Below are 27346 nucleotides of genomic sequence, written 5' to 3'. Positions count from 1 at the left end.
CCTGTCAGGCTCATTATTATTCATTGATTGAAAAAAGTTTCTCCAATAGTATTTTCCTAATCAAAATTTTTATTTTGGAGCTTTTGCTTACTGACCCTGGCAATGTACCCCCGATATATTTTGGCCCAAGGGAAATTTACTACCACTGCAAAGGTGCATCGCTTCATTTCCCACAAACTCCGTTTGCAGGAAGCACAGAGGTGCTTTCAGTGCGATTGTAGAAATAAACAAGTAAACGAGGATAAGGAGTTGAATAACGATGCTCACACATGCTTGGCTTGATATGGGTAAATCTTTACAAAAAGTAATAGTCCTGCTAAATATCAGTAGGCATCAGCTATTCAATATAGGCAACACAAGCGTAATGTACAATAGGATAAAGTTGAGCAGAACCAACTGCTTTGTTTTCTGTTGCCTTTCTAAATGTGGAGGAAAATGTTCTAAGGTGACGCAAGAGGGCGCTGCTGAAGAAAATATAAAACCTGGCTTCTTTATTCAGAGCAGGTAAGGGCACGAAAATAAATTAGCGACGTGTTCGCGTGTGTCTGGTATTTTTTCTGACGTATATAGACTAAACACCAAAGTCTACTCACCGCTGTTTTTCGCTTTCACTATAACTGAATAGTACATGGGTTTTATTTTTAGAAGCCTTGTCCCCGGAAGTCTTATTTCATCATCGTAGCTCCGCCTTTACTCCAGCCCCGCTCGCCGCAGCATCACACGCCGGTGCCTGCGGTGCCTGGAGGAGCCACTGCATGGTCCTGTCACTTCCGAACAGGACCGGAGCGGGAACAAACATGCCATCTGGTTTCGTCATGTAGTGGAGCCGGTTGTTAGCTCGAATTTTGACCAGATTTGCGTTTCCCCACAGTTTTTTTTGCAGCAGAGGATGAGGAGAGAGCCCGAGACAGCTGGTGCGACTGAGAGGCTGCCTCAGGACACTCTGCGGCGCGCGATGCTTGTTGCAGCCCGAGACTTGAGAGGAAAAGGTGACGGTGGCGGTCTGTCCTCCTGAGCTTACCTGCTCCAAACTTCAATGCGAAAACACCAACACCTGGAATGCTGAGCTCCTGCACTGGTTCTTCTGGCTTCTGTGATTGAACAAGGGAAGGATTTCTGCCCAAGTTTGAGAGATGGTCTGACAGCTCCAAAGGGACACAGGGGAGAGTTTGTTACTGCTGCAGCACGTGTGATCATGGCTAATAACAGCGGTGTACAGGTCAGTTGGTCTTATATTATTTCAGCTGCACAGGTGTCCAGCCAACACCAACATAGGCTCTTACTGTGGTTTATCCTTATTCTACCTTTCTCTCCAATTAGTTACTTTTCACAAAATCAAAACAGCAGAGATGCTTCAGCTTTGAAGAAACATGTGATGGGACGTCTGGGCATTGTCAGTGGAGAAAGCCTTTGAGGAGCTCCATGAAAAGGTCACTGAAGAGATAAATTATGACTTTATTAATGTCACTGTGGAGAAATTCACTTGTTAAAGCAGCTTTTAAAACACGCAGGAAAGTGCAGATAGTTAGAACATGTGCAACCTAAGAAAAACAAGGAAAGTGTGCAATCAGATTAATAGAATCAAGGGATCTTAAAGACGGTGACTAATAACGTTAAGAAGGAAGCATTATTACCTTTAGCCTTCCAATAAGAGTATATATTTACAATTATATTAATTTGACATTAATGGCAGGTTTCTTCAGGTATAAAATAGGGTAATGTTAAACAGATCACATGAAATCAAGCAATTTAATGACAGTAGACAGCGTGTTTTCCAGAGATAAGGGTGACTAGGGCTGCTGTGTCAAAGCAGCAAGTCTAGCTCTAAAAGCTTGGGTTACCCTCTCCCGTGTAAGGCCATCTCTGGACACGGCTTAGTGCATGGTTAAAAATTTAAAGCAGTGAGTGCAGGCCGCTGCAGCCTTACCCTAGGCCATCCCACTAAATAAAACTATAGGGCACTTTGACAAAACCTGAAATAGACCTTGACAACAATTCAAACATGGAGCTGGAAGTTGGTGGAGTAATCGTGACAGTGTCTTCTCATATTTTCCAGTCATTCTTCTGGACACTTGATACACTTTACGCTCCGTCTTTTGTTGTGAATGAAATTGTCTCCTTCTGTAACATTCAAACTTTTGCTCTGGGCTGTGAAGATACTCAAAGTTTTCTTGGAAGGCTTCAGACATAGCTGATGTGTTGGGAACACAGTCTATGTTTTTGAAATACATACAAGTCGAATTTCTGCTGGCTTCACTCGGAAAGTAGTTTGCAAGGTCCCTGCTTAATAAATGTTTTTTGAAAGTGGTTGTTGTATTTTCTGGTGCAGTTGTCTTCAGCACTGGTGGTTCTTTCTGTGATAATAAGTGTTATGTGAACCACAATTTTTGGACTGAGGGCAGACATACTACAGCCAGCTTTGTACTAAGGTCAAACACTTCACCAACACCCTGCTCAAGTAGTGAGCTATTATAGATAACTCGGACTGGGAGTGTAATCGAAAATCAATTATAGTATTAGTGTCCAGCTTATGTCTCTATCTGCACCATTTCAGATGTTTATAATCAGATTAACAACAGTTCTCTGCTTTATTCTGTTTATTTGGTATTATTACTTTGTCAAAAAAGTAAGTGTTTGGTGACCACACAAAAGATCATTATCCGTGAATTTAAGCTGGCACAGGGTGAAGAGAGAATGGACATTGCCCATCACCATGGCAGCTGTTGTATGTGTGTCTTCAAGTGTCAGTCATTTCATTTAGTGGGCACTGAAATTCAGTCACCAATGTTCTCAAACCTGCTTTTGATTTGAAGGGAAAATTTCCATCCCTATAGTTCATTGTCATTCTGATCCAAACTATAGTAATGCCTTACCCGTCCTTTTCCTGAAGTAAAACTGTTCAGGTTTATCTTTGTTTTTGCCTCCCTGTTTCTAAAACTAATGCATACATTTGTGGCTCTGAGGTTCGTATCTTGCTTCATCGATTCACTCTTGTTTATTTCTCCTCTTCACTCTCAAGAATGTAAATCAAGCTGCTGCTGTTGATAAGCTACACACTCTGAGGAAGCCCTGTGTGGCTGCCCGTTCATCAATGCTTTATTCCACTGGTTTCCTGTAGTTACTGTCTAAGAGAGACGTTTCTCTCACCACAGAGGTTTCTGACCAAATGGCCTTTTATTGATTAGAGCATAGAAGGCTTTGTCCATTTCTTTAATGGCTTCTGGAGACTTTTGAGAGCACTCCTCCTGACCTGTGTTGATTCCACAACTCCAGTGGACTTGCTTTATTACTGTTGGACCTGATTTCAACATGTCATTTCAGAGCTTGGTCTTGCATTGTTATAAAACACATCCTTTCTGTTATCGAGTAATAATATCATATATACAAATGTGCAATCGAGTCGCAAAGGTGGCTGTTGTTTATATTACAAACATGAGGTCTTTAGAGACACGCACATGGAATCCGTGTAAGCCAATATGTTTCATTTTTTGATCTACTTTCAAATGTTCATATTCCTAGAGATGTTCAAAATGTGCGCCATGAAGTTTAGAATCACAGTTATTTTTCAGTCTGTGTCAATGAAGAATGTTTAAATTATTCATGGAAGTTCATCCTTTAGCCATGACCACTAAACCATTGGTTTAATGCTCATGGTCTAATACCCTCTTATATGGGCCTCTTTTCATGACCTCAACCAGTGTAAAAAAGTAAGTAATATCTATATCTACGTGCTGTTTGAGTTCGGAGCATGGCAAAACTCTAGACATGAGAGGATTGTTGTACCACCAGCTAAGTGAAAAATATGTTAAGTAGTGCAGTATGTGTTTACACTGTATAACGCTATGGCATATTGCTCCATCTACCAGATTCAAAGGTCACAATGAAAGGGATGCCAAAGAGCTTTCGTGACAGCAAATGAAGATCCACACAAATACTAACGCAGCTATTGAATCGGCAGTCAGAGACAAAGAGTTTTTCTGTCAAATTATGTTATTTATCAGGATATAAATATAATGTGTTATATTTTTTTATGAAGACATTTAGAATGCAGCTCTGCAAAAAAATTGGATAACCCTTTCACGAATGCACTGCAGTCACAATGTTTTTGCGTTCCGTTCAACTTCTTTTTTTCTCACTTTTGCAATAGGTACTGAATAAAGCCGTGAACCCACTTTTTACCAAAACCCTATTTCATAAACAACAAAATGATTAGTTTGTGTCACACCTCGACTTTATCCTGGGTCCATTTCCTCCATAAATCCTGTTAGAGATGGAATCTTAGAGCAGTGTGTTGACTCAGCGCTGTCATAATGTTGGTCTGAAACTTGATGATGATGGAATGCCGTGTGCAGTGCGTCTGGCTACACCTGGGTCATTTGAGATGTGCTGTCTCCCCACCATAAGGGCATGTGATATTCGTATCACACAACCCGTGTGATGTTTAGGGGAACTTGTATGTCAAATTTTATTCACAAAACAAAGCATTTTTGAAAAAAGGCCTCTCTTCTATTGTTTGTTACCTGTTTGAGACTGAGGCAGCTCACAGACAGTCCACCCACTCCACATGTAACCCAAACTCACACTTTTGTTGCTGCAAACACTTTGTGGTTTAGTTGTCAAAAAGGACAATTACAAAGAGTTGTTCAGCTTGTTACCTTTGACAACAAGACATGCAAAGTAGACTAAAACCTGCATCTCTGACCAAACCGATATAAATATATGATGTGTCCCCCGGCGCTGCAAAGTAGTCCCCCCACTGTAACTGACAAGTTTCCCCAGCAAAGCGCAATTGAAGATTGGGTAAAATTTCCCCATGGGGAAAGTAAAGTATACCTTACTTTATGAGCAGCTTATAACAGCTCTTTAAATGTTTTCTCTGCTGTGTCCTTGTGCCAGTCTAACCTAATCGAAGCCATTGGTGAGAGGGATAATCGTCCACATCATAAAATGGGCCTCTGATCCTCCTCCGCCCTTCTGCCATAATCATTTTTAATCTGCTTTTCATGTCCATTACCATCAGGCTGCATGAACATCCCACACCGCCATGTACCTTTTGCCCCTCTTCTTGTGCGCTCTCTGGATGCTGCTGACTAGGAAGCAACAAAGTACAGCATCATAAAACATTCAGCGAGGGCCAGTTTGTTATGTATTTATGGGATTATTAATCGAGTGACCGGGGCAGGTCACTTTACAAAATGACAGGGATTTAAATGCTTTGATTAAAAAATTAAATTATGATCTTTGGAATTGTTCAGAATGATTCAGAACTAATAAATTATTATCATCATTAAATGTAAAAAAAAATATATATATATATGTTATTTGCTGGTAGAAAAAAAATGTCATATTTAATCATATTAAAATTGACATTAATAATGGAGAAATAAACAGTGTGTCATCTACATGTTTTTTAGGAGTTGTGATTGCTGGAAAGAACTTGGACCCGATATATCGATATTAGGGTATTTTTAATATCAGCTGAACCGAACGTGATAGAGACTTTTTTGCTCAGTCAGAGCCATCAAATGGGCCTCAGCTGAGCGGAGAAAATCGGTCACAAGTTTGTGCACCTATTTTATATATTTAATGTATGGCCATAAATACCAGCAGTTCATATCGACATCGGTCGACCTCTGATCGATATATTTCTATATATTTCTGTCATTGAAAACTATACTTTACTATATCAACTTTACTATAATAATAAATGTTTAACAATAGACTTTTTGAGGAGTACAAAAAAATGACATCAAATTAAATTACTTAAAATAACGGCCAGTATATCGGCTATCGGCCATGCCAACCCTTTATCGGTATCGGACCCCAAAAATCCATACCGTCGGGCCCGAGAAAGAACAGGTCGAAACAGTTTGTAAAAAGATAACTAATTGGAATCATAAGTAAGATTAGAAACCAAGTAGTTCATGAATGTCTCTTAACACTTATTTATCCCTACTTAAACTATGGCAATATTGTTTGGGGAAATGCCTTCACTACAAAAGAAGTCTGTTCGTATATAGCTACACTTTCCAAACCTGACGCTCCAAATGCACCTTTGTTTTTTTGAATATTTTTGATATAAATACTCTTTTAACTGTACTGTACATTTGTATTTAGATCACTGTAAGATGATGAGGATTGGCCTTCATGTTATAAAATATTATTCTACACACAAGTATCAGGTTCATTATTATTCTACAAGGCAGGCTGCAAAAGGCATCTGTATCTGCCATCGTATAACACACACATAACACATGAGCAAATGAGAAGTAGATATTATGGAGTTAAAGTATGGAACAGACTTCACTTATCCATCTTCTGGATTCATCCACAACATCATCCATATACAAACTAAAACATACATTAATGGCTGAGTATGTGCTCTGACTATAGAACAAAGACAAATGATTGTGTGAGTATTGTATATTTGATACTTTGTATTTGACTTGGTATTTGACTGTGTAGTGACTTGGCTTAAAGTTACTTTGTTTCTTATTTGTTTCCTTGGGAGTGGTGTTGCTATGAGCTTATTTGGCTTCTCCCATGCACATGCTATATTATTGTATTGTTTGGTATATTCATACATCTGAATGGATGTTTTTTATGGCTTTAATGGCTACTCTAAAGTGCTAAATGAATATATTAATAGAACAAAGCGCCCCTGTTCATGTGGAATATGGGGGGAACTCATTGATGCTTCAGCCATTTGAGGCCTGAAGATGCTAAATAATGAAATACGCGGGAGTAAAGCACAGCAGAGGCTATGTTTAGAGCGTCACATTAGTCTGTACCAAGCTGGGGCGTGGTGGAATCTGGCGCTGTCGGGTTTTGCATATCATTTGTATTGCAGATATTGAAATCAAGGGAACTCGTTTTACACGCATATCTCAGCCTCCTGCTTTTCCCGTCACATGCCATGTATTATGGAAATGTCAGCCCAGATATTTCTTTACAAAACTACTTTGCAATACCCCAGTCCAGGTCTAGACATTTCAAGCACCTAGAAAGAGTGTTTCAGATTCAGAGTTTTGCGCTGTAGCCTTTAGATGTACTATAGTGCCGCAGCTCATAAATATATGACCCTGGTTCTGTCTGTGCTGTGGTCTGACCCCTGTGGCCACTGAGCGCTGGAGTTGCTTTGGTGCCACTATAACTTTAACACCTTTATTGATCCATTTGGGCCGCGTGTCTTACATAATAATTCCCTGAAGCGCTGCTTTAATGTTTTGTTGTTGTTTTTTTTATTTTGAGATTGACAGAAGCCTTTTCATTGGGAAAGTATACAGTACTCCTGAAGAATGATAAAGACATTTTAGCTCCAAAGTGATGAAATATGAGGACTGTTTCCCGATAAATTGAGAATTAAAGATTAAATATTCTCTTTTGAACTGTGACGAGTTCTCCTAATGGCACCCAGTACATGAAAAAGTGACAACTACCCATAATAAATAGTAATAGTGAATAGTGAGAAACTGGATAATAATATACGCACACCTGTGTTAGCAAAAGAGCAAATTCCCTGGAGTTGTTTCTGACAAATAGTTGTGTCGCTGCCTTATGCAGGTTGACTGTTATGGGTCAACAGCTCGATATGCAGGTGATGCTCACTGGAGCTTACAAGGGAAAGTGGGCTATGAATTTAGCTTAAATAGATGCTTACCTCAAGTAAAATCTCACCACCGTTTACCGCTTAAGACTGGGTCTAACAGAGACAGAAAACATACATGTTTATTATACTGTGCACTATGTAGAGTAGATTATTAAGATTAAGTCAACGGCTGAAATCAGTGTTTGGTTTGATGTCTTCAATCTGGGCAAATGAGAAACACTTCAGTTCTTTAGGGCTGTGCTGGACGTATAAAATCACTGCTGTTATTTTTCCCCTTGTTTATTTCTAACCTGAAGCAATGTATTGATATTGATTGTTTAATGTAATTTAAATATCACTTCAAATGATTAAATTTGGCCCTACACATCATCCGTAACACAAACATATTGATTGGCCCTTCATTGACTAAATATTCTTTGCTGTGTTTTAGACCAAAGTATGGTGTAAAATTGATTGTGTGTATCTGGTGATACTGTGCAACATTCTGTTTTTCTCACGACTGATAAGACGCTCCGTGAAAAAACTTATTGTGCCATCTTAATACACAGTCTTTGAAAGAATTGCCTGCAGTGGTCGCCGTGTACACTTTGGTTTACATGTCCTTTTTTTTTGGGTTCACAATCCCAGACAGTAAGCGACTGTTGCTGCAGAGTTCACAATGGACAAAGGGCACAAACACACATTAGCATTTAGTGGAGTGAGTCTCTTGAGAAGGCAGACTCTCACAAAGTCTCCATTCATGCCGCTGCGCTCCTCCCAGCTGTGGAGAGGACACTACTGAGATAGACTGGGTCACTACTCGACAGATGTGTGCGCACATCACAGGGCACTTTCACTACAAAAACAGTCGCGGCTCATACGCAGCCACATACAAACATGTTTCCCTGTGAAGCAGTAAAGGGGATTTGGCTGCAGAATTTCTTTTGGAATATGAGGGATTTTAGGGATTACATAGTCCAAGGTACATTCTGTGTAAGCTGCTAACATTCACAGTGACCCAAGAGAAATCCAACTGAAGTTATACACAGCGCCCTGGTCTTTTACAACAACTTTTTGAATGAGGACATACATAAACTTACAGGCTGTTTTGCACTTAATCTATAACTAATCTATGAAGACAAAATTAAAATGTAAATGAGCTTGGTTGCCAAAAAGATCAATCATGAAATATGAGCAAGAGCTGAGGTCCTGTCAGAATGATGTCTATCATGTGTCTTCTTGACTTAAACTCCAGCCTGTTTTTGCCCACTTCCCTCACACCAATGTGCTGTGTTGACACATCGAGCAGCTACATTTCCTCTTAGTGCCAATGCAGCAGGCTCTTAAACTGCTTTCTGATTTATCCCCCGTCATATCTGGCAGGTTATGAGTCCTATTTTGTCTGAATATTTTGAGGTGGTGACAGTACAAGAGATAAGATTATTGAAATGTTATGTTTGATATGCCCTGATAAAAGCCTAAGTGATTTAGTTTAACAGGATTCATAATGTTGGCTCTGTTCTGTACCATCAAAGTGAAATAGCGCTTGATAAAACTGTCCGTCACTCGAGGCTTTTAGTAAATGATTTTGTCTCCAATCGGGTCAAAAGTGCACCGCGTTTTCATTTATCAAATGGGTGAAACGCGGTTAGGATGGGAGCAGAGTGAATCGGTGGTTAGTGGAGCGTGTCTTACGTTCACCCCCAAACAAAATGCTCACTATTTTTAGAGACAGGCGGCCCATAGCGAGCTGGTGGCCATTAAAACTTTATCACTGCCACAAAGTAGGCTTACTTCAGTGATTCTCATTCTAGAATTGTGTTTTTCAAGGGAGGGGAGGTTTGATCGTCAGGTGTGCCTTGAAAACATTTTTTGTTTACATGGTGTCATTTGTGCAAAGAAAAACACTGGCTCAGAAGCAAGGTTTTTATGGCAAAGTGGGGTCTTTTGCTTAGCTCAGACTATAATAGCATATATTATAGCATATAATTTCACTCTTAAACCTATAAAAAATTGCCCTGGTGTCCTGGATATATAAATCAATGCACAGCTAATACCTGGATGAGTAAACCGACCAGAACATGTTGCAAATTATCCAAAGTTATTGTAACTTGTGCGGCTTTATAGCAAGAAAAGTATGTGCAGGTCTAGTCTGTTTAAAGTTGTATGCACACACCACTACACACACCCCTGCCTTTTGAAAAGCGGTAACTGTGATCAAAGAATGAAAAATCGTTAGATGAGAATTCTGCAGCTCTTGACTTTTGCCAGGATGTACAGTAGTTGCTTGTTGTCATAGCAACATTATAAACGTACTAGGTTCATTTGTGGAGTTTATTTGTTGTGATTGATGTTTAGTCATTTTGTTGAATTTGAATTCAGTGTGCCTTTGTACGATGCAGTAGTTTTACCCTTGATAATCAGTGGTAGAATTTCCCATCTATTATTTGTGGTTTGGAGGAGCTGCATAAATAAGAAATTTAAACTGCAACTTGGAAGTATTTTTTTCTTAAAATGAGTGACTACATCTGTGAAATGGTTAGGGTGCTTTAACTTTAAGAAAGATAGTTATGAATATCAGTGAGTTCCTGATAGTGCGGTCAGTACAGCACCGCTGCTGTTCATGTTTAGATGCTGTCCTCCTTTTGTAGGTTTCACTGCATCTATAAAGAGGACAGACACTATGGAAGCGTGGGGGCAGGTGCCTGGACAGCCACTGCTCCCAGCCATAGAGGGGACGACCTCAACACCTCGGTAAGGACATCATCAACATATGTAAGGCTGTATGCATGCGGGCATATTAGCGTGCCAGGTCACTTCCTATCATGGAGCAGCAGCGTAAGCAGAAGTAGATGTGCTGTGTTGTTTGTGCAGAATCCAGATGGCAACGACTGAGGGTCAGTGGCCCCTGTGCTGCTCACTGTCTGACTCTGATAATCCATGGACCTGTTATGGACCCGAGCTGTCAGAGAGGAAAGTGACGGCTCCGCAGACTCAGCTTTAATCTGAATTCACAAAAACTTCCCTTGACTGAAGTCTGCAGTCGGCCTCTTACTGCTGTTTGTTTTTGCGTTTATTCATTTTTATGATGATAATATGGCATCAGGACAGTGGTGCTCATAATATGAAATGCATTTAAGTTGCTACTGATCACACTGGTGGCCTTGCTGCCTCGAGTTTGAATCCTGTGTGAGAAAGTTTTCCATTTTTGCATTTTTTCATTTAGTATCCCCTTCCTCATGCACAACTACAGTATTAAGTCCAATACTCGCTGATACAAATGATTTATTCTGGCGATAGAGCATGATAACAGCCAGTCTCAGTCCTTGGTAGCAGCCCGGAAGCACAGTGGCTTTCTCACTTACAAAGCCACACAATGCAGCGTGTGTGTGTGTGTGTGTGTGTGTGTGTGTGTGCGTACGGAGCGCATGACGCTGTGTCTCTATCTGGCACTGAGCAGAACAGGAAGCTGTGAGGTGGGGCTCGGGTCCGGGGCCAACTTCTCCTTTTTTCCCTCCACGCTGCTTCGTTCACTTGCTCCCAATTTAGACTGGCTCCTGGTGCGAAGGCCATCCTGGATTTGGAGGAGGAGGAGGGAATAGCGGGAGCGTCTGCGGCCTTGGCAAGGCCGGCGTGTGCTGGCAGTGATGGCCAGTGGCGATGTGCAGGAAGACTTACAAGTGGATCAGCCTGTCGATGACCATGTAAACACTGAATATGGGGACACAGAACCCTCGGTAGGCACTTCAAGTCTCGCCATCTCTGCATTCACCTGCTGCTTAGAGACGTATTCGTTTTATTGTTAAACTTGAGTCGACAATACTAAAGGCACAGAAATACTACAACTAACAATATAGTCGCAATTAACCCAAATACACAAGTAGACAGTATTTTATGTTTGGGGCCAGATATACATCTTCACAAACAAACTTGTTTTAGTTGGGCCTTCTAACTTCCTTGTCGACTTCCTGTAAAATGGCTCTTACAACACAGTCACTTCACTCTCCTTGTTGTGATTTCTATCCGCTTTTACCATCATTGAAATGTTTAAACTATAGTGGCACATTATCTCACATTTTAGGGTTCCGTTTGTCTCTTTCTCTAAATTCAATGTAACAGAAGTCATGTTGTTTTGCCTTTGTGATTGTTTTGTACCTTTTTGTCCCTTATAACAGTTTTCATAGAACCTTTTACAAACCTAAACATATTGACCTATAGTTATACGATAAGTAAGTTGTCATTGGTCGAATATCTTATCAGCCTCAAAGTGTAATCTGCTCCATTTGGGCCTCTGGGGATTTTGAAGTATATTGTGTTTAAGAGTGCGTCATGGCACAAACTCTCCCTTCCTGTCGCTCACGGAGCCTCGTCTTGACTCTGAGCATTGGCCTGCTGTGGCGCCTCAGTGCTGAGGGCCTGCCATGTTAACAATAGTTTTCATAAACGTTTCTATAGTAATACTTTGTGAGTCAATCACACCGAGTGCGTGCATAACTGTTGTACTCTATACATACTATCATACGGTTAACCCTTGTGTAGTGTTGGTGTTAATATCGATTTAGTTTTTCAACATAAAAAAGACACAATTCTCAATCGACTTTAAATCAATCATTTAAAATGTTCTTGTGTGTTTTTTTTAACCATGGAAACACCTTTGCTGTTCTAACTATTGTGCAAATATTAGTGCTTATTTACTTGAATATCTACAAGAATCACATTAAAGTTAAACCGGCAAGATGCAAAATGATGATGTAAAAGGCTAATGAAAACGTCTTTGGTCCTGTAGACGTTTTCTTTGGTTTCGTAAATGATCTTCATTTTACCAGTTCTCTCATATTTGTGCAGGTGTCGTGTTCAAACATGCTCGACAAGAAAATCCCCCGATGTGATTTTTCCAAACAACACAAAGCAGTCGATTCTTAGATCCTGCTCGAGTTGATTTGTATAAACTCCTTTAGAGGAGGTGGAGCTTGCTCTTGGCTCATACTGTGCCCACTTGACCTTTTCTGACCTGTGTTTGGCACCAGGAATTTGCCAGAGTAAAAGTTGTTGATGCTCATGCTCATTGAGCCCTTATCGTCCTCAAAGTCAGGACGGTGGACATGTTGGCTAATCTGTTTTCCTGGTGTTGTGCAATGACATAACGCTGCATTAGCATTTTCCAATCCAGCGGCCTCTCTGGGCTCTGCGTCAGTGCCATGTGGCCCGGTTCTGACTGCTGTATTGTGCTGTGCAGTTGGATTAGGGCCTTAATGAGAGCATAGCTGGAGCCCCTCGCCTGCATGTAGCTGCTAAGAAGTGGTAATCAGATCTGCTAAGCTGGAGGGCCGGCTGTGTGCTGCAAATCAGGGAGCCCGTGCACCGTGTACTTCAAATATCTGATGTTGATTATTGCAATGTAGGTCTTTAAATCAAGTTGCAGTTCAAAGTGCACAGTTTAAATATGTCCATGAGCACTAACATTTGAGAGACGCCTGAAATGTGAAATGCTAAAGTTGACAGAACTAACCGTTACAGAAATAGTTTTGTTCCAGCAGCTATTTGTGCGCTGAACAAGTGACCTTTTTTATAACTTCTGTATCCGATATATCACATGATGAAGCTGTATTTTACATATTGTCTTTTGTGGATGGGCTTAAAATGCTTTTATTTTTTATAACTGGCTTCTAGCCCTTTTAGCTACGCACAGATGTCACTCTTATCTGTTTTACTGTATGTTGGTCTGGATCTGTGTGACCTTGACCTTAAGATAAGATAAGATAAGATGGTACTTTATTGATCTCACAGATGGAGAAATTGCATTCAATGAGAGAGCATCCGGCAGCAGCACCCATTCAGTGCGCACCACTCTTTTTTTTTTCTTTGGTGAAAGATAAACTAAAGATAAACTAAACTAAAGATAAGATAAACTAAAGATAAACTAATACAAGTCACAATCACGAGACCTATCAGACTTTTTTTTACTTCAAGCCAACGTTTTACCACAAACCATGTAGCCTCTTCAAAGGCTAGAAGTACAAGATTATGTGTGATGTCATATTTGGATATGAATTTCAAATTATACAATCAATAATTTTTTTAATGGTTGCTTTCTGTTCTTTTTTTACTGTGTATATGTTACATAATTTCCACCAGGCAGAGCAACTGGTCTCTTGAATTTACATCCAGCAAAATTCAGGCACCTGAACAGAGGCCGACAGGAACCTGAGCGAGTTTGGCCCGTGCAAACGCTCCTCTGTAATCTGTTCAGTGGTGATCGGTGCACAGCTGATGTGAGCACTCTTCAAACCTCTGCTCTGAGTGTCATAAACACACAGCTGGAAGGAGACAAATCGTGGCCTGGGTTTGGTGCTCTAATTTTATTACGTATTATATATAACTGTTCTGTAACTGTTCATTATCTTTACGTTCAGTGAAAAGGAGAGGCAGCGAGGGCGCAGTTGATCACCAAAATGATCTCAACACAGGTGCTCTTCAGGAGCTGTTTTCTTCTTCAGGCAAACAACATAATTTTAAAACAAAAAGGGAGCAGAGAGAAAGAGTATCTATTGTAGGGTCACTTATTACATATGTGTTCAAAAGATGTTTGGCAAATTGCATGAATTGATAAAAAGGATTAAATACACCTGATTCTGTTTTAACTCCATTACATAAAACAGTAAATGAAAAATGTCTCATCACAAACTTCTGTGTCCCCTCAGAGTGACCCGGGAGGGCTATCGGTCCTGCAGCAGCTCGGCCTGGACCAGAGCTCAGACTTCTCCGACTGCAGTGTCCAGCAGCGCCTGGATGAGCAGCGCGAGAGGATCCGCAGAGAGATCCGCAAAGAGCTGAAGATCAAGGAGGGCGCGGACAACCTGCGGCGGGCCACCACCGACAAGAAGAACTTGCATCAAGTGGAATCTCAGCTCCGCAGCTCCAAGCGCAAACTGGAGACTCTGCAGGCGCAACTTCAGGAGCTGGACGCACACATCGTGGTCAAAGGACGGGATGACAACAAAGGTATGGTGGCTTTAATAAACAGCAATAATAAAAAGTAATACATCTATCTATAAATCGCTTTTTGTGTCAGTAAGAAAAGGTTTGGAGTTTATAGTCATTTAAGTCAGTGAACTCTCTGTGTTTTCCAGATGCCCCTCAGTCTCCCGGGTCGTTCAGTCGGACGTCGGCCACTGAACACAGAATCGCAGCGCTGGAGCGGCAGCTGAACATCGAGCTTAAGGTCAAACAGGGAGCAGAGAACATGATCCCCATCTATGCCAACGGAGCCACCAAGGTACGGCAAGTCCACTCGTATGTGGCAACATGTGAGAACGGCTTGCTCTGGACTTACAGTGGGGCAAAAAGGTATTTGGTCAGTTCCCCATAGACTTTCCATTGGATTTCAGCGAAATACTTTTTTGCCCCACTGTATTACTTAGTAGTATTCAGACCTAAACGGCATTTATCAAGGCAGGTGCTCATTTGTGGGTGCAAGCTGAAAAATAAAATATTGTATTTTGTGGCCATGTTGCACTTACTTTACCAATTGATGTTGCTTGTAATACAGCGGCACCATATCTGATATGTAAACGAGAGAACGCTACATGAGTAAAAAATGCATGAATGACTCTGCGGCTGATCCACTTTTGCATGTGCTACTCGCTTTCAATGTTGGGATAACGTGTTACAAAAGTAGGGAGTGACAAAAATATATAACTTTTTTCAGTAACTGAGGAATATAACATATTGCTGAAACAAAATATGGGAATATATTAGTCATTACAATTCAAGTAACTCGAGTTACAAGTGCATTTAAATGTATGAACAAAAAATGCCCCCAAAATAAATTGCAGCACCAAATCAGGTTGGACAAGATCTGCAGCTGTGCATAAATGTCGTCAAAGCAAAACACGAGAGAATGGGGATAAAGAAGGAAAAGGAAATTGTTGACTGCACTTTTGTTTGCTCGGTGGCTTTATTACTATTTTTAGTTTATATTTTGCCAAAAGTAGCTCAAAGTAACTCAAAGTAGTTTAACTCGGCTACATTTATGAAACAGTAATATGTAATACAAACATATTACCTTTTTAACGCTGTAACTACTAATATAGAATATGTTACAATTTTAAAGTAACTTGCCCAACACTGCTCGTGCCCAACATTGCACATGAACAAACACTTGGTCAATTACCCCCTATGTGTTGTTATTCAGTGGAAGAACTACTTTAACCAGCAGCAACAGTGGAACCCACATAAATAGTTTGAGCAGCACTTCAGAAAGTGTTTTATGATTATAAAATGAGCGATCTGTCTACAGTGGATTTGGATTTACTTCTAGAAATTCTGGTTGTAAATTTGCATTTTTCCTTAAACTTTGCAAACTTCTCTATAGGATTGATTGCCTCAGTGTCAGTGAAAGGCAGTTAATAGTAGTTAGTTAAGCTCAATTACTTAAACAGTTGAAAAGGTTTTTATTATAGTCTTCTTCAAATAAAACAAATAAATAATAATACAGTCATTTTGGTCTGCATTAAACTTGTACCTTAACCAAATCCTTCTACTGTAACCAATTTGAACGGGGATGTCTTTCTCGCAGGACAAGAAGCTTCTTCAGGCGACTCAGCAGATGCTGCAGGACAGCAAGACCAAGATCGACATCATCCGCATGCAGATCCGAAAGGCCATGCAGGCCACGGAGCAGTCTGAGGACAACCAGAGTAACTGACCTCCTCTTTCAACTGCTCTTTCATCCCACCTGCGCCTCCCTCACACTCACACACACTGCATATTTAATGACAGGAGTGGTGATGGATCAATGCACCTTCAGAACACACACACTGTCCATTACAGGTTAGAGCCTATTGACGTTCCTTGATGTTGGGCTGAATCTAAAAGCTCCGGTTCATTTAGTGGAGGTTAGAGAGGAGCGGGACCGAGCGGCAGGAGGCAGGAAGCAGCAGAGACTAAAGGTCTGAGTCAGGGATGACGGCAGAGCCAACTGAGGGAAGTCCACTGAGAGGAGCAGATGAAAGAGGGAGCTGGCAGGAAGTGAAAACAAAGCGAGGAGCTGCTGAGATCTAAAGGCACTCTCTGTGACCCATGTGACACCACTCACTGCCTTATACACAGCCACCTTTGTTATATCATCCGAAAAACAGATGCCCAGGCCTACAAAATTAACACCAACCAACTAGCCAATTTTACTCTTGTTCTTTTGCTAAGTTGGATTTTTACCAAAATGGAGCGGCCCTGTATGCCCCAATATGTAATAGCCATTTGCCAATGTTTGATTTAGAGGTAAAAAATAATAACTCAGTAATACTGGAAATGAAATACCCGAAAACGAGAATAATATGAAGAATAAAGATTTCTGTGTATAATTGCTGCAGGTGAAAAAATATTCTTGCAAAGTTTTTCCAAGCGAGTCACTTCAGTGTCCCTTGTAACACATGTAATGTACATGTGCAGGTAAAGCGGACCTGTGTGGGGTTGAGCTGCGTGTGGAGGAGCTGTGGCATCACTACAGAGTGGAGCACGCCATGGCTGAGGGCGCCAAGAACATGCTGCGCCTGCTGGGAGCCGGGAAAGTCCAGGACAAGAAGGCCATCGCTGAGGTGAGGCACATGGAGGGAGACAAGAAGACGACTTTTTATGATTCTAAGATACATCCAACTTGTTTTAATATGGTGGCAAACAACTTACTCAATAAGTACAGCCTTGGGAGTAGTTTATTCTATTATTTTGACCAGTCATTTTTATCTGAACTTTGCTAATATCTACTTAATATCTAATCCTGGCAATGTTTTTTTTTTTTTTTTTTAATCATTTTTGGAAGTTCTTCTAGAATTAGCAATGCCTTGCCGTGCTGTGACCTCATTTCACCCCTTGAGCTTTAGGTTTTGGATGATAATGATTTGTAATAATGTGTCACTCTCAACAGGCTCAGTGCGGTCTGAGCGAGGCCACCCAGCGTCTGGACCTTCTGAAGTGTTCTTTAGAGCAGCGACTACAGGAGCTGCCTGAGGACCACCCCAAGGCTTGTCTCATCAAAGAGGAGCTGGTCCTGGCCACTTCCACTGCCTTCAGCTCCCGACACAGCGCCCCCTATGTTCACAACCAATACAGCACACTCAGCAAACCCTCCCCTCTCACAGGTACACAGGCAGAAGCCAGTAGACACTCTCAAGCAAGAATCAATCAAAAAGAGCCACATCATGCATGTTTTCATTGCAACATAAATTGTGTGCAAAAAGGATGGAATAAACATTAATTTTTCCAAGAACCACAGGAGGAAAAAAGCCTCCAAACAGGGCTTCAAATTATTAACTTTTTGCCATAAATGAACAGGTTAGTAATGCCGGAAATGTCTCTAAAGTTCTGTTTTTTTAAAGCACAAAGTTAATGTAATATACACTGTACTGAAAACACTGTTCTTTTATTACTTGGATAAATATTAAGTACAGTCACTTGGTTCATGTTTCAATCAATAATGACTCATATCTTTATGTGCAGGTAAATCAATACAATGATAGGTCAGATGCATTAAGTCAAAAGGCCAGCAAGACCTTCTTAGCAAGTTTGCACACGTTTGCACACAAAATATCATTTGAATATTGATATCGAGTTATTGAAAAAAATAATCAATATGTCGCCCACCGCTTGTTTGAGGGTGATTTAATGCATGGGCTATTCACTGTTGTGTGTGTAGGTACTCTACAGGTGCGTCTGCTGGGCTGTGTGGGGATCCTGGAGGTAGTCCCAGGACGCAGCAGGGGGACGCCTGTGTCTCTCCCCTCCTTTTCTGTGGGAGACGGACGCTCCTCCTTCAAACTGAAACTCCTCAACACCACCAGCAGCATGAGCCTGAAGATCCCCAGTAAAAACGAAGAGCTCTCATGTAGGCAGCAACTTATTCGACTAATCCAGGTAGTCCGGGTTCAATAAAACCTTGTTTGTTTGTGTGTGACAGCGGAGGTGAGTGCAGTGCTGAAGCTGGAGAACTCAGTGGTGGGACAGACCGGCTGGAAGACTGTGGGTGAACAGGCCTGGGACCAGACCTTCACTGTGGAACTTGAGAGAGTAAGATGCACTTTTTAAAGTATCTTTCATGTAGTTACATCATTCAGCCTTGCTAAAGTAATGATATCGAGCATATTATTGTCCTTTTGGGATCATGTGCAGACATTAGGAAGATTCCCCACGAATAGTGAGCCCCATCACTCCATTATTTAGTTATTTCAAGTTCTCTGGGCCCCTCCTGGAACTGCCACCTTAACATGGTGATCCTGGGAGCTCTGTTGTTGGGGGCTTCATGCCCCTGGTAGGGTCTCCCATGGCAAACAGGTCCTAGATGACGGGTCAAACAAAGAGCGGTTCAGAAGCCCCTTATGAGAGACCAACAGGCCGTCATTCCGTGGACCCACGGCCTGCAGGAGGAGCCATATGGGGCTGGTGCAATGTGATTTGGGAGCTCCAATGGCTGCCCCCACGACCCGGCGATGGAGAAGTGGAAGAAAATGGATGGATGGAAGTTCTGTTGGTTTAAGCGTCAATTAGAACGATACGTCTGCCGTCATTTCAGCTTCATTTCAGCTTGGGAGTTATAGGTTTATAGAGTTATAGAGTCTTCTAATTACCCAGTATGCCACTGGAATATTGTGTGTTCTATTTGATCAAGTAACTTCTTACCATGAACAAATGTTGTTCCATTGACTCATCTAATCCTTTTTTTCTGTTATTCTTTGTGTTCAGTCCAGGGAGATGGAGATGGCGGTTTACTGGCGAGACTATCGCTCCCTGTGTGCGCTCAAGTACCTGAAGCTGGAGGAGTTCCTGGACAATCAGAGACACAGAGTCCAGCTGGAGCTGGAGCCACAGGGCCTGCTGCTGGCTGAGGTACTGCATAGACAGCTCCTTCTGCAGCCAGTTTGTGCAATCAATGAAAAAACACTTACCAGATGTTGACTGATTTTTGTCAGGTGACCTTCTTCAATCCAGTAATAGAAAGAGGCCGTCGACTTCAAAGGCAAAAGAAGGTCTTCTCAAAACAACATGGTAATCAACACCGAACTAGGCACTTTATAAGAATGCCTTTTAATAAAACATAAGGATGAATTTACATTAATCCGAGGCTCAGATGGTACATGACCGTGAATCATTTGTTTTGCTCTCAGCCTTATGTCTTTGTGTCTGTGGGACATTTTCATCGCCTTGCTGCATTCAGTGTGCATTATAGCCTATAAACAGGTGACTTTAACATGTAAACGTCAAGATAACCAAATACGCGCCGCTCTTATATATATATACAAAATACTTGAAAACTGTTTTCATCACTAAATGGTTTTGGCTTGCAGTGAAGTTATTAAATAGATGTTGCAAAAAGGTGACAGTTAAGAGCTTATAACTACTATTGGCTAGAATTTCACACCAAAATAATTGTATTTGGGTGTCTAAAACATATTTTAAAGGGACTATAGAAGAAGAAGATCTTTATTTGTATAGTGCCTTTCACCGACATAGTCACAAAGCGCTTTACATGAGACAATTGTGCATTCACTCCATACTCAGTGGTGGTAAACTACGTTTGTAGGTTCAGTTTCCCCTGGGGGAGACTGACAGAAGCGTTGTCGCGACTGCACACGTCTGCACCAACCTGACCACCACCATACATTCACTCACACACATCATTCATCCTGGCCTATTGTACATGTTTTTAGTGGTAGGGGAAACCGGAGTACCCGGAGGAAACCTACGCAGACACGGGGAGAACATGCAAACTGTCATGCATGAGCTTAATATAGAAGCTGCATTTACACGTATGACCTGAGGTGGCAGTAGTGAGTATAAAATGGCTAACTTGCATCTAGCCCCTTTAAGGTAAACTGCATTAAAGGATAGTAACAATTTCTCAGATCCAAAACCAAACACTAACAACTAAAGTCCCTTTGCTGAGGCTGTTCATGTCCTATGTGGACTGTGAACCCGAGTCACGTCAGTCACTGACTCATTATGCTGTATTATTTTACGGATTTGTCTTCTCTCATTTCAGGTAAAGCCTTCTTGCGTGCTCGTCAAATGAATGTGGACATTGCTACTTGGGTGCGGTTGCTCAGGAACGCGATCCCCAGTGGAAGCAACACCCCCGCATACACCCCCAGCTTCAGCCACAGCACACTGCCAAACAACACAGGGTACCAAAACTGATCTGGAGCTTTAGTTTCATTTTTCGGAGTATTTCTACTAATTTCCCTGGTGTGTTGCAGAGAAATCTCAGTGGAGAAGCTGAATTTGGACAGCGACTCCCCTCAAAAAGCAGAGATCAGGAGAGACGTGGTGGATAGTCCCGCTGCGGTGAGTCTAGACTGACTGAAGACTTCAGTCAGGGAGCGAGATGGCCATCTTTACACTATCATGTTACTGTTTCACCTACTTCCTACCTGAAACCTTTGGCTCAAGAACAGAGCCCCAGTCATATGCAGCAAGCCATCGTGAAACTCAAGCCAGGAGGAGATGAGGGGAGCTGGGAAAGAGAAAGGATGAAGGCAGTAATTAGAGAAATGAAGAGTTCATCAAGGCTGGTATAATGAGGCTGAATTTGTTGGAGGCTGAGGAAATCTGGCCAAATACATGAAAGTAAAGAATCAGTTTCACCGTACAGGGTTATCTGGGAATTAAGATGCATATTTAGGTAGAAAACATTGAGTAGCGCTTCCCTTTACTGCACAATATCAGCACGGTAATACATGGTAATTATTCATTATAACCCTTGCTTTTTTGTGATATTACAGTAAGGGCTGATAAAGATAGATCCAACTCTATTTCCATCTTATTGACTTGTCATTACTGTGCTGTAAAGTAAAGTGCAACAAAGTATTGTTTTAGTTCTATACAAAGAGAGAGTGATACAAAGCTGGGCTCACTGAATCTGGAGATGGGGAGTAGTTTCAGACAGGGTTTGTGCTGTGGCAGATGGGGTTCTGGGATTAATTATGTTGATGTTTTTGAAGGACTAATTGAGTGGAGGGAGGGATGAGTTGTAATGTGGCAATATGTCTGTTTATGTCTAGTTCGTTATATGGTGTAGCACTACTGCATGTGATATAACTACTCCAAGAAATGCAGTTACTCAAGCGCATGGGTTTTATTAATTAAGTATAGGATGTGGTGTTTCTATCTATCTTGGACTGCCATAACCCCACCTATTTCTTATTCACACTAAAAGCTCATCGAACTATTTTGATTGGTGTTTTTAGTATAAAAACAAAATAGGTGTGGTTGTGGCTTTCCTGACCCCTCCCCTCAGCAGTAGGAAGAATTCAAATAGGTGTCGAATACCCTCTGCTTGTAACTGAGTTCTGCCCTCCTGCAAGTGACTGCCCTGGACTGATAATGGTAACTTCCTTTGTTCAACCTTCTAATCGTGAACCTGTGTTTCTCTCTATGGCGGGACACAGGATCAGACGCCCACCTCGGCGCCTGAATCCACAGCAAACTTCCCTGAGTCACCGGTCAACACGCTATCCCGCAACTCCTCGCGCAGGTGCAGTAGTTCATGTCTTCCAACACTTTCTTGTTGAACTAAAACCTTACATTACAGGTTGACATATTTTCCACATAGCTTTATAGCCAGTCCACAAAACCTCAATATACAAATGTATTATTTTCTATTGTTATTATTTTCAGAAAACCTTTATAGACATCCTTCCTCAAAATAGATAAATAGTTAGATCGCCATCATGAACAATATGGCGCACACAGCTTGACATCCAAAGCACACCGGGCTCACAACATGTGTTTTTTCCTTTTTTACACCTGTTCATATTGCCCACACATCATTAATGCAACATATGACGCATAAATAGTGCTAACAGTGTGACCTTATGGCAGTGTTTTTTATCAGCGGAGCTCATGTGGTGCTATTGTGAAGCTCATGACCATGTGTTTTTCCAGAACCAGCAGTGGCCCTCTGTGTCTGCAGGACTTCCAGCTGATGGCTGTACTCGGCAGGGGACACTTTGGCAAAGTAAGCAAATATAAACACCGGTCCTGTAATTACAATCAAATCATGAATGGTGGCAAGTAGACATTATTTTTTAGAACGCTTGCATTCTGCAGAAAACAAAATCACGTCTCCAAAAGGGTACCAGAAGGCTTGGTTTTCAATCAAATGTAATGTTCCCGAGTGTATCAACTGCAAAATTGTATTTCAAATATCATTGTCATCACAATATCAATTTCTTTCTATATATTTGAAGGTTGTTGTTTCTATACCAGTCAGTTCTGAGGGTGTACATGCGTTCCTTTAGTCTTAAACAGAACAGAACATTACGTCCTGAGTGTCCAATTAAATAATAACAATACCTCTTTTTTTGTGTGGGTGGATCAGTTTTGAACTACAACCTTGCACACCAAGCATTAGTTACGCAGCATAAGCCCCGCACTACAAGTCAGTCTGGGAGCTATAAACAACTATCACACTGTCACGTGCCAAGCTGGTCTAGGGGTTAGTTTGAAACTAGTCCGTACAAATGAAGGACCAGGTGCAAGCTCCACCTGGTTGTCACCTGGGTGAGTTGAAACTAAAATGCTTATTTATCCTCTTTTGTGGATTTCCAGGTGCTGCTGTCAGAGTACAAAGGAACAGGCAGCCTTTACGCCATCAAAGCGCTGAAGAAAGGTGACATTGTTGCGCGGGATGAAGTGGAAAGGTACTGTTCAACTCTGTCCAGTGTTTATTTGAAACAGTTCAGATTCAGATAGAAACAAGGAGAAGCATTAGGGGAGCTATTGCACATTATGTATCGGGATGGGGGTGGTGTGCCTGCCTTCTGATCTGATCTGATTGGTCTGAGTTGGAGGTGAGGCTTGTGATGAGGATGATCTTTAGATGATACGAGAGGTTAATTTATGTCCAAGCGTCATGAGTCAACCACAATGACACTCACTCTGCCTGTCCCCAGCCTCATGTGTGAAAAGCGCATCTTTGAGGTCGTGAACAGCTCACGACACCCCTTCCTGGTGAACCTGTTCGCATGTTTCCAAACCCCTGAACACGTGTGTTTTGTCATGGAGTACACGGCCGGAGGAGATCTCATGATGCACATCCACGCAGACGTCTTCTCTGAGCCGCGCGCTATGTGAGTGCCACCTCCTCTCTGTCTAAATCGAGGACGATACATCACGTACTGTTTGTTATAATACACATATTTTCCATATTTAAGGTTCTACTCAGCCTGTGTTGTGTTAGGTCTTCAGTTTCTTCATGACCACAAGATTGTTTATCGGTAGGTCTTTGAATTTCTATTGAATACATTGGACAGTATATGATGTGGGTGCTGGGGATGCGAATGTTGATCAATTATATACAGTATGCAATATGCATGCACAGACTCCATAATCATTTAAATGCATTCATTCTACAGGGATCTTAAACTTGACAATCTGCTGCTGGACACTGACGGCTTTGTGAAGATAGCGGATTTTGGACTCTGTAAAGAAGGTTGTTGTGCATTTTCTGCAGCCTCCTATACTTCATGTATTACCTTACTACTTGTCTAAAGTGTGTTCTTTTTTCATGTGTACTCTTAAGGCATGGGTTATGGAGATAGGACCAGTACTTTCTGTGGGACCCCTGAGTTCCTGGCCCCAGAGGTGCTCACAGACACGTCCTACACCAGAGCAGTGGACTGGTGGGGGCTGGGGGTGCTCATCTATGAGATGCTGGTGGGAGAGGTAAATGGAAAGTTAGTGACAGCCAATCAATTTATAGCTCAGTTTATATATAGTGAAAATCCTCTTAAAAAAAGGTCACAATTTAAAAGCTGTTTATAGAGTAATTGTTTGCTTATTTTAATAAATACTGGAATTATCGTAATTCCATTCTATAATAGATGTTGCTCTATCGTAGCCTAGGGCAGGGTTGCCAAGTATCTGCTGTCAAACAATAGCCACAAAAAAGCCACAAAAGTTTCTGAAAACTGTCCAAAACCCACGGACATACTGGTACACCACGGCTGGAATTGCTAATACATTTTACGAGTTTACAGCACCACCACATTCCTCTGATGAAGCAGGACAGCTCTGAGCGCAGTGGATTTTATGTAAAGGAAAGGCTTTGAATTCCAATTCCGTGGGATTACCATTAACCTGGCAACCCTGAACTCGGAAGATAGACCAATGCATCCCCAGCATAACTTGGTCTAGTCCAGTCTGTATAGCTTCATATCTCAGTGAAATATTTCAGTACAGCGGTGTAGCTGCTTGTACAAAAGTCAAGTACACCCCTACACATGATGCATACAAATGAAGTGTGTCTCTGCCAGTCTCCGTTCCCAGGTGATGATGAGGAAGAGGTGTTTGACAGCATAGTGAACGATGAAGTGCGCTATCCACGGTTTCTTTCCACTGAGGCTATTGGTGTCATGAGGCGGGTAAGACATGTTTGATCTTCAAATGACAGCCATCTTTGTTTGTGTTACTTTGTAGGTCATGTAACACTCCACAAAATTCTGTTCCAATATACACAAACTTTCAGGCATGTCGTGAAGTTTACTTTTACCAACAAAAAAAACAGTGTTGGGAGATAGGAATTTAAACTGTTTATTGTTTATGAAGCTATAAATCCATAATTTCACACAAACAGATCATTATTTCAGATTATTACTTCACAATATTCAATTTATTTGAACAGTTGCTGAGAAGAAATCCAGAGAGGCGTCTGGGCTCTGGAGAAAAGGATGCAGAAGATGTCAAAAAACAGCCATTTTTCAAGGTGAGCGTCTACTTGTAATAATAAGGAAACAGCCATAAGAAGAAGGAAGATCTTGATTTATATAGCGCCTTTCAAAGACATAGTCACATAAGACTGTACATTCACTTCATACTCGTGGTGGTAAACTGCGTTTGTAGCTTATTTGAGACTGACAGAGGCGATGTCGCGACTGCACACATCTGTGCCAACGGTCCCTGTGACCGTGCATTCACATCATTCATCCTGGTACATTGTACATGTTTTTAGTGTTAGGGGAAACCGGAGTACCCGGAGGAAACCTATGCAGGCACGGAGAGAACAAACTCCACACAGAAAGACCCCGTCCAGGTGGGAATCGAATCCTGGACCTTCTAGCTGTGAAGCGAGAGCGCTAACCGCTGCGCTACCGTGCCGTCCATAAGAACCCAACCATAAGATTACATTTTTTGACAATTGTGATTAATGAAAATTCGTCACGTTTTGGCCAGTCACATTCTTCTGTATATTGAAACACTGAATATGACTTTTTTTGTTTTGTTTCTGACTATGTTTTAGGGTATGGACTGGGAAGTGCTCCTTCAGAGAAAAATCCCACCCCCGTTTGTTCCAACTATAAAAGGAAAAGAAGACGTGAGTAACTTTGACCTGGAGTTCACGGCGGAGGCTCCCACGTTGACCCCTCCTCGAGAGCGGCGCACACTTTCTCACAAAGAACAGGACTATTTCAAGGATTTTGACTATACCTCCGACCTCTGCTAGTGTCAGATGGTCACCCACAACTTAGCCATAGACTGCGGAATCACTGGCTGGACCCTGGTCATGGGATATGCAATTTGACACGTTATGGGCTGACCTCCAGACAGCAGTAGCTCTAAGAGGAGGAAGTTGAATATCGGGCCGTAATCCAGATTATGTAACAAGTGGCAGATGTTGTGGTCTGTTCTGCCCGGCGACACCGTGACCAGTGTCCGAGTTCTGTGTCTCTTATTTTCCCTTTAATATCTGCTGTCCGGTGCTGCTTGTGTGCGTGTCAGAGCTGTAAGTACATCCTACTCCTGTCTCGAAGTGTTCAGCGCACCTCCCGCACATGGCCACACGGTGGAGCCAAGCACACGGCTGGAGGAACGGGACTCAAGACGGCCAATTGCTTCACTACCACCACCATCACCATCATTGTTTCTCTGTCCTTTGGTACTGCACAGACTTTTAATCAGTCATTCCTAAGATTCACTTTCCTTTGTGATCTACAATCTTATTGTTTTATTTTATCATGTCTCCGTCGCTGTTGAATGTGTTTCGAAAGCTGTGACTCAGTAAAAAATGTGAAGCCCATCCAGATATCATTAATCTGACTTATGTGTAAAGTTTGTTCCCTTCAATGTTACTGGGAGTTGTTTGATGAAATGTGCAATATTCATTTCAGGGGCCAAGACAGTAGTCAGTTTACTTTTTTCAAGTCTAAAAAGCAATATAATCCTGTAGGTTCAGAGTCTTCAAGAGAGACACATGTTGGGGAGTGTTTTGATAATGCTGGGTTTTATAATAACAAGTATTGATTGGTCTGACATTGCCCAAAACATGATTACTTTCCAAAATGATGTCCTCGCTTTTTCAGCATATTTGTAAACGTAGATGCAAGCCTAGATAACGCTTCGAAAAGTAGGGTCTCAGCTGTTAGTACTAATGGGAAAAACTAACTAAGCATTCCTTAAATGATTGCTCGCAGGACGCACTACAAATGCTAAGCCTTGGGTTCTGAGAAACTGTCTTTAAAGCTCAGGATTATCTTATAAAATCTTGCAAAGGGCTCTTGTGCACTGATGGTTTCTAGGAACACACATCGTCAAATTTGGAGCAACCAAAGTTCCCCCAAGAGAAGGTCTGCCACTCAAAGTGAGCCAGCAAGACGAAGTAGGCAGTGATTCTCAAACTTTCATTACGAGTATTACTAAGAAAAAGGTCCACCACCAGATCTACAGCAAGTCTGAAACTATTCAAGGTCAAAAATAAAGTGGGTGAAAACCTGG

The 27346-nt window shown here is 41.6% G+C and overlaps 1 protein-coding gene across 2 annotated transcripts; it reads left to right on the top strand.

Annotated features, from left to right (window-relative positions):
* The first annotated feature begins 699 nt into the window (after positions 1-699).
* Positions 700-26656, top strand: pkn1b (protein kinase N1b). 2 transcript variants are annotated; one of them, XM_079563834.1, is made up of 22 exons: positions 700-1219; positions 14290-14590; positions 14719-14864; positions 16167-16287; positions 17039-17184; positions 17511-17724; positions 18279-18467; positions 18540-18649; positions 19322-19465; positions 19549-19624; positions 20619-20760; positions 20833-20920; positions 22024-22109; positions 22520-22592; positions 23186-23277; positions 23530-23706; positions 23791-23853; positions 23992-24068; positions 24159-24301; positions 24892-24999; positions 25260-25340; positions 25875-26656. In XM_079563834.1, exons 1-22 carry the CDS (start codon positions 1196-1198, stop codon positions 26076-26078), a joined length of 2805 nt encoding a protein of 934 aa, XP_079419960.1. In that variant the 5' UTR covers positions 700-1195; the 3' UTR covers positions 26079-26656. The 2 variants fall into 2 exon arrangements, with proteins under 2 accessions (XP_079419960.1, XP_079419959.1); XM_079563833.1 differs by lacking the exon at positions 700-1219 and adding an exon at positions 11034-11325.
* Positions 26657-27346: the final 690 nt, after the last annotated feature.

This window comes from Gobius niger (assembly GCF_951799975.1).
Source record: "Gobius niger genome assembly, chromosome: 10".
NCBI classification, from domain to species: domain Eukaryota; kingdom Metazoa; phylum Chordata; class Actinopteri; order Gobiiformes; family Gobiidae; genus Gobius; species Gobius niger.
Note: the sequence above shows the minus strand (reverse complement) of the source record. Positions and strands in the feature narration are given on the sequence as shown.